The sequence below is a fragment of the Arachis hypogaea genome, chromosome 15, assembly GCF_003086295.3.
Source record: "Arachis hypogaea cultivar Tifrunner chromosome 15, arahy.Tifrunner.gnm2.J5K5, whole genome shotgun sequence".
NCBI lineage: Eukaryota > Viridiplantae > Streptophyta > Magnoliopsida > Fabales > Fabaceae > Arachis > Arachis hypogaea.
In genome coordinates, this window is record NC_092050.1 from 148928830 (window position 1) to 148937848 (window position 9019).

Below are 9019 nucleotides of genomic sequence, written 5' to 3' on the forward strand. Positions count from 1 at the left end.
TAATAAACAATGTAACCATTATTATAATTAAATTATGGCATTAAAGTAATAGAAGCAGCCAATGATTATTGAGTGCAGTATTAGGTGAATTGCACTTCTGTGAGAAGACAAAGGTCCTAGTAATAAAAATTATCACTTACTAGGAGAACTTAAATCTTTGTTAACATATCAAGTATCAAATCTAGTTTTATGTATATAATAATTTATTAATTAATAATAAATTATTGAATAAAATTTAAATTTATGATAAATTAATTTTTAATTTATCAAATTAAAAAATATCATAAAAAATATGTCAAAGTATATACATAAAATTACTACAAAAACACACATTTTAACTTTAACTGACAAAAAAATAAAAAATAAAAAGAAAACGTATATCTCCAATAATTTTAAACTAGTGTGTGTATATATATAAGGGGTTATAGTAACAATTTGAAAGAAAATTAATTCAAATCAATAATTTTTTTTAAAAGTCTTTTTGTATTATTTAGAAAATGATCCTCTCCAGTTTTTTTAACAATTGATATAAATATATAATACAATATGATCTCTCACCTTTAATTTGATGAGTGGGACCAAAAATAAATAAAAGAGAGAAATCAATGAATGGTTAGATTGAACACTGAATACCATCCAATATTTTTTTCACTGGAGAGGATCTACTCCCGTATTATTTTTACTACATTGAAAATAACAAAATTTAAACTTGAAATTTTATGTATAGTTCTTGAATCTCTTTCACTGGACAACTCATAATAATATCAATTTTATGTAAGGAATCAGGATTTAAGTTTCAAATATAAAAATAAGGTGAAAAACACATTAGTATAGTAATTATTCTAGAAGAGACTTAATAAAATTTAGAAAACCCTAAATAATACTAACATACATATTTGTATATTTAATGTTGTATATGTGGATCAATAGAGTCTCTCTTAACATAACAAATATTAAATTTAAAATACACAACTTTATTTTATTATAAAACTTAAAAAAGTACCCTGAACCACACCACGTTGATAAACACATAATCTAATTATATTGGTAATTGATAATATTTTTTTTAAATAACTTAGAATAGAGGTGATCTAATATAAAAAAAAAAAAAAAGAATAATAGAGGGTAGAGAGGGTGGAGAGAGAATAAAGATGAGAGAATCTAGGTGTATATATAACATAAGTTTGAAATCTAAACACAATCTTGATCCAGCGATGCTGGGGTTCTCATCATAGCAATAGAAAGAAGAAGAAATCAAGAATCACCATCTTAGAAAGAGAGATCCCTCATTATTATTATTTTCCCACCTTTAATTTTTTTCTCCAAAGCACAAGAACCACTTCTTCCGGGATTTGCAAAGCTTCTTTCTTTTTCTCTCTCTTAAGGAAAGAGGAAGAAGAATCTAAGGATCATAATAAGATTGAAGCATGGGAAGCAGCTATTTTGGAGAACCAAACATGAACAATGATAGTAGAGGAGGATCTTCAAGAAAAGGGAAGAAGAACAATCAAGAGAAGCAACCAAAGCAACCACAAAGAGGACTTGGTGTTGCTCAATTGGAAAAGATTAGATTACATGGTGAAATTGCTTCTACTTACAATAATCCTAATCACCCTCCTCTTCATCATCATCATCCATCTAATTACCCCTCTAATTTCACCAATGTAAGACTTCTTCTTGTTACTATTCTTATTATTATTATTATTATTTTCAATTTTATTATATAATAGAACAAAGGTTTTTTTTTTTTAATTTGATTTAATTGGATTATAATATTTTGTGGCAATAATTTTATGATGAACATGCAGGAAGATCCAAGAGTGCAAACACCATACTACTCATCAGTGCCATCATCATCATCATTTTCTTACTCATCTTCATCTACATCATACTCATCACCCTCCTATGGATTCCAACCCAACGTTGTGGTATGTGTATGTTTGTTTATGTCTAATAATTTTGACTTTTATCTAATTGATTGATTCCAATAATTAGATTTGCTTTTTATTTAAATTACACTATTGCTTAATTAACTTGTACTATATATTTAACTTGTTTTTATTTCTCATTATTACTCTCTTTTTTTTTTTTTTTTGTGATGAGTGAACATGCTAGCTAGCTAGCTCCACATGTATGTGTGTATGTTATTTACACTATTGTCATTTCTGATTTGTCACAACTCACAACATAGTAATTAATAAAGCCCAAAAGCAATAATCAATCAAGGATATATAGTCTTATTTTGTTTTTTCTATCCCTTATGATTTTATTGATAATCATCATATGATGATTACATGATAATAATATATATCCAATTGAAAAAAAAAATAATTCTAGCATATATAACCCTAGCATTTTTTGAACCTTGGTAATTACTTAGCTAGCTAGCTAGCTATCTAATCTATATATGTTTGGTTAATTATTGAATTTGAAAGTACAAATTAAAGGGTATGTATAGAGCTAACCCTAGCTAGGTGATGTAGGATGAAAAATCATATAAATTGATTATATATATATCATGTACATTAATATAATGTTCATCATATATGAAAGTACATAGTATTATTAGAGAAAAATATATATGGCATGAATAATATTGATGAGCATATGTATATATATGGAGGATCCTAAACTTTGGAAAACATTGTTTGGTAGTGCAGATGGGCCTACAAGAATATGAAAGGACAAACATAAGATATGGAGATTCTCAGACAACTAATACAGCAAGGTACTTAAAAAGGATTCCAGTACAATTGGATCATATTCATATCCTTAGCTTTATTATTATTTCTCTCATTCATAAATCAAATACCAACATGTCTCTAAGTATACAAGTTGGATTTTTATTTTTTATTTTTTATTTTTTTAATTTTGATGAGATCGATGATGATCTTATTATGTATGTCCAATAATTAAATTCAGATGGGAACATGCAAATGCCATCATGGAGCCTCAGCACAACACTACTACTATACCTTTTCTTAACCTATATGTAAGGAATCTTTTCAACATGAATCTCATATTCCATACTTATATAAAAGATGTACATTTGACACTCAAATACTCTACTAGTTTAATTTTGATATGATGTTAATTATTAGTATAATAAAATGTTACACTTAATTATTGTTGGTTTTGTTTAATCATTATATCATTCTTCACATTTGATAAACCCATCAGTTTTGTAATAATGAGTGATGATTTTTAGAAATTAAAACGAAATAAAGTTGCATCCTTTGTTATCATCAACTATATCTTTTAGTCTAATAATAAATAACAAAATTGTTAGTTTATTTAACAGGGCATTAATCTTGATTCACTAAGATTATTCTTCTGTCTTATTTCTTCTTTTAGATGACCATATACAAGTGTATTAGATCGATAAAAAAATAATTTCTTTTACTTATTTTATATTCAATACATGGTTGAATTTCAATATAAAGTATTATTTTTATAGTAACTGTATAAAACAAGTTAATCTATAATCTGTGTTTTTATTTTTAATGAATTATTAGGACTCAAAAAAGCATAGAGATGGTTCAAGCAGTCAGAACTCTGAATCAAGTGACAATCAAGAACCAGATTTGGAGCTAAGATTATCTCTTTGATCAACTGCCACTTGCGGTTCTAGTAATTGTAATGTGCTATTTTATTCAATCACATAACATTAGAATTGCAAAAGGTACAATATAATATAATGATGAACAGGCCAATTTGTTTTTGGTTTGAAAGTTTCATCCAGAGATTATTATCATCATATCATATACACCCCTTATTAGCTTGTGTATTGAAACATAGATTCACTCTTTGAATGAAAATGCAAACTTTCTTCTTTATTAGCATAGTTTCTCAAAGCTATATATGAAAAGAAAATTTATTCTTATATATATTCGTACTTGTTTTTGTTAAGTCCACATTATTAGGTTGTGTGATTATTTGGTTTTTGGATCTATTTTTATATTCCTTGTTTTTTGCTTTTAAGATTTTGTAAAAAAAAAAAAAACAAAAAGAATTTTTTAAGGTTTTTTTAAATTGATATAGTATAGTGTGATCTTATTATATATTTTTTAAGTGAAACTAAGAATAAATATGCAAGAATTTACGAGCATGAAAAAATTAAAAAGATTTATTATAATAACAAAAATTGATTTATTTTATTTTTATTATTTTTTTAATTCTTAAAATCAGAAAATTTTGAAAATAAAATTGAAAACAGAAACCGATTACACCTAACAGCAAGGGCATTCTTTGAAGTCTTGATTCAAGGATTTATCATTGTTTGAAGTCTTTGAAAGTCCACATTATCATTAATAATAGTAGGTTAAGCTTTCTTGAACTTAGATTTTATTGAGAAAATAATGTGTAAATGTAAATAGTCATTTTCCCTTTGATTAATAACTACACTTTAATAATTCAAATTAAAATTTAAAGTGGTTAATGGTTTCACCCTTTTTTTTTTCATCCTAAAGAAAATCTAAATACAATGCTAATTTTCTTCTATGTACCATAGTAGTTGTTAGTATTCCTAGTATTACTAGGAATAATGCTTATATCTCATTAAATATTGATCTTAATTTAACTTGAATTCAATTTATAGCTAGATTCCTACATTATTAGTTGATCATCATCTTTAAGCACTTTTACTACTTTTGTAACTATATTTAATAAATTTTCTGGCATGCCTTGATATTGATGATGGAAGCAAGCCTTTCACTCATCAACTTATATTATTTTCAGTTGTTCACAAAGAGTTTAGATTGTATGACTCATCAGATTTTAGTTTTTGGAGTTTATATGAGTATTCACATGCATGTACCCTTTAATGATTAGAAGTAGACAACAACTTTTTTTCCCTTTCCCATATAAGACGATACATACCAAGATTTCACTGTTAAGATAATTCAACATACTTTATTAATTAGGAAAAGTATAGGGTACCAACATATTATTTGCCAATTTCTGCCAACTCTTATTTATAATTGTGTTTCATAGAAGTGTGTTTGTAGATGTGTCTAATAATTAATATATTTTAAATACATATATAAAGAGACACATCCAGAAAATATATCTATAAAGACACTTCTATTAAACACAGCTATAAAAAAGACATTTTTATTAAACACATTTACGAACATACTTTCATGAAACACAATTATAAATAAGAGTTGGCAGAAGTTGGCAGATATGCTGTTGGTAACGTAACGAAACCGTATTAATTAACTAGCCCAGTCCAACTAAGTTTAATTTTGATAAGAGCCAATTCAGTACATAAATATCTTGCGTTAAAATATATTTAGATTCGTAAAAAGATTGCACATAAAAAATATAATATAAATAATTTAATTTAATAATTATATTAGTAATTGATTTCACAATTCTAAATTTTTAATCTTAAGATCATATAGAAATAACTTAATCGCCGCTTTAATTTTTTTTAGTTTAATTTTAAATATTAATAAAAAGTTTTATACAATTATATAATCAAATTCATATATTTATATAAATTTTTAAATAATAAATTTAAAATTAGTTACTTTATTAATATGACAATCTACGATGGAAATATGGAATATCTGTAACAAACTTTTTTAGAATGTTAATTACTACATAAAAATTAAATTCCAAAAATATAATAAAATAAGTAACACGTTTTCAGTACACTTTATTTTCTATGGAATGTGTGCAAAAGAAGCAACCTCAACGAAACTACTTTCCCATTTATGAAACATTATACTTTTCCATAAAAAAATGTGTTTCATGATTGAAAGGCAGTTAATATATAACTAATAAGATTGAAGCACTGTAAATTTTTTTGGAAAAAGTATAGGTAAACAATAAAAATTCTAAATAATGTGAAAAATAGATATATTAAATGTTAAATTTAATAAGTATGTAAATAATTATGTTTATTATTTTTAATTGAATAGTTATTTCTTTTGATCATTTGATTTATTCATATCCAATTAACAATGGTTGAATGTTTAATTCATTAGATGTGCAGATAATTATTTTAATGTTAAAGTTTAACAGATAATTTGAAAGTAAAGTATTTTTTTATTTTATTGAGTAAATTATTCTAAAGTCCATTATTTACATTATTTACAAAAATCATTCTCTATATCACAAAATTAAAATTTTTGTGATGGATCGCTTCCTTCTACATGAATCCCACTAATTGGACTAACAATAATACTGATATAGCAGCCCGTAAGAAACTCATTGTTCACGTGTTATTAAGATGTTTAAGTCAAAAACAACTTAATTATAATGAAAATTTTATTAAAGTGCCTTTCTGAATCAGTTTTTCCCCAAAGAAGAGTATAATAAATTAGTCACCTATTTAAATGTCTTTTCTATTTTTGGTAATTTACTAAAAAGACGATATCTAAAATTACTTTATATAATATAATATTTATAATTTTATACAAATAATATTCGTAATTATATATTTATTTATATCTAAAATTATATAATTATTTTAATATTAATTAATAAATATTAAGTAAAATAATTTTAGACTGTTTGAATTTATTTTTTATTATCTCCTAAACATTATTTTTCTCGTTATTATTTATGCTTTCTCTAGTTTATGAATATAATAAGTGCAGCTTTAATTTATACGCTTATTCTTTTTAGTTCCTTACATGAGTCTTTTTTTTCTATATATGTTATAGGAGAGACCTATATTATATTGGAGGTAATTTTATTGAAAAAAAAAATCGTACATCAAATATACTTGACCACTTTTCCGATTAGAATTCAAACTTCGATTCATGGTGTGTAACATATGGGATTTTAGCTTTGTTTTCTAGCATATATCCGTGAGTCTCAAGTAATTTAATTTTAAATATTGTGCATGGAAGCTTGCTTTGTATGTTTCATATATAATATGTTGATAACATATGGATCATCCAATACAAACAATGAATTGAAATAATTAAGTAATAATTGGAGAAAAATAATACAAAAGATAAATAATTGCATACTTACACAAATTATATATGATATTTTTTTGTTTATTTCAATATTTCTTGTTAATAATTTTAGTATAATTAATCTTTTCTCTCCCAGTTAACTTTTTTAATTTTATCATTAATTTTTTTCTCCTATTATTTATTCTATACTAAGAAGATCTAGCTTTCACCCTTAGCTTGATGATATAATTAATAAGTTTTGGGTAACTTGGACTAGCCTGAAACTTGTTTAGAAGATGCCTTTTGTTATTAGTGTAATACTACTTACTTTTTTTTTTTGGGATCAATTTCATTAACTAAAAAATAAGGCCTAGTACATGTGTCCTAGCAGCTAGATTCAAGTAGCTTTTAACAATAAAAATTGGTCAGCGACAAACCCTTAAATAGAGCTCAATACTGTAACGGATTAGTCCTTGATCTGTCGGGTTGGGAGATACTGTGGGAAACAAAAAAAAAAAAAGACAATCAATCAAACTGAACAAAATCTATTAGAGATAAACAAAATCTACAGTTTTAATTAATTAAAAATCAATAAAATGTTTAAAACTTTAGGTCTAGCTATAATTCAATATCTCAAATTGGGATTCAAATGTCTTTCTATTAGAGATAAACATGACTTCCATTAAAGTAGTTATTGGTCACTTTTGTAACAATATATATGTTTACAGTGTTAAAGGTATCAATAATGACTTACTCAACTTCTTAAAGCAAATGGTGGGAAAACAACTGATTTGTTGTCAATCAATGAAAACAATAAGAATCAACACAAAATAGTTAATCGAAATCACTCCAAGTGGATGTTTAATTTGTCAGATAGAAATTAGAGTTAACATATATTTATAGAACAACATTAACTTCCCAAGATCTTCCAATTAACATCAACACAATCTGAAATCATATGCATCTAACAGTTACTTCAAGAGTTGAAGATCCTTTAAACTGTCAGTCTATCATACTTACTATCCATTGTGTGATAATCAAAATATTTGTTTTTTAATCGTAAATCTCATACTTCATAGTATGTATAAACACTTAGAGCAAGATCTTTCACTTCATATCGGAATTAATGAATCAAAAGCAAAAATAGTTATACGTAATGAATATTCAATCTTAGGATCAAACTATAGATGTATTGACAAAATTATTGTCTATTAGATGATTTGATAAATTTAGTATCAAACTTAGAGAGTATATAAATTTTCTTTTTAAGTTTGAGAAAAAGAAGCGTATATATTCATGTCATTAATAAATAATAGTTATACTAATGATTTTAAAAATTGAATCAAATTGGTCGATTCAATTGGACTAATTAGGAATCAATCACTAGATTTGTTCGGTTTAGATAAAAACTCAATTGACAATGAATCAATTGAAAAACAAAAAAAAATCTGTTAAAAAATTGATTAACTAATCAAATTAGTATAATTTTTAACGATTAAATAGTTTAAAATAATAAAGCACAAAAAATTACTTTTTAGTAGGCTCTACCTGAAAGGTATCAGGCCTCAGAAAATGAATTCAGAAGAAGAAAGGTAGAGAAGAAAGAAGCGAGAAGAGGAAAGAAAGAAGAAAAAGAAAAAAACAGAATTGATAATGTGAGGGTTGGCATTGATGTAAAACTGTTCAGCTTTACATGAAGGATGGGTATTTATAAACTCCTTCTAACACCTTATTCTAGCTAATAGGCTAACAGCCAACTAATTAACTTGATAACTGAAAGCTAATAGCTACCTGAAAACTGCCTAGAAGCTTCTGCTGAGTCAGCAGGACTAACTAACTGAAAACAGAAGAATAACTATAAATAGAAAATAGAATAGGACTTGTTGCATTGTAACCTCTAACATAATCTCTAATTTCCTTTTCTTGCTAATTCTGAAGAAGGATAACCTTTGATATCATCTCTAATTTTCTTTTTCTTGTTGATTCTGAAGAAGAAGGATAATAGGCTGCTCAGTGGTGCTCTTGATCATGTGTACTGACTTCATTTGTGACTTCTTGTTGGTTACTGATGTTAAGCTTGCTTTGAAAGTGTAGAAATGCCTCAG

At 25.6% G+C, this 9019-nt stretch overlaps 1 protein-coding gene across 1 annotated transcript; it reads left to right on the top strand.

Moving 5' to 3' along the window:
• Window positions 1-1199: 1199 nt before the first annotated feature.
• Window positions 1200-3836, top strand: LOC112751237 (protein SPEAR3). The gene is made up of 5 exons (XM_025800305.3): window positions 1200-1664; window positions 1809-1928; window positions 2661-2728; window positions 2923-2992; window positions 3516-3836. Exons 1-5 carry the CDS (start codon window positions 1428-1430, stop codon window positions 3606-3608), a joined length of 588 nt encoding a protein of 195 aa, XP_025656090.1. The 5' UTR covers window positions 1200-1427; the 3' UTR covers window positions 3609-3836.
• Window positions 3837-9019: the final 5183 nt, after the last annotated feature.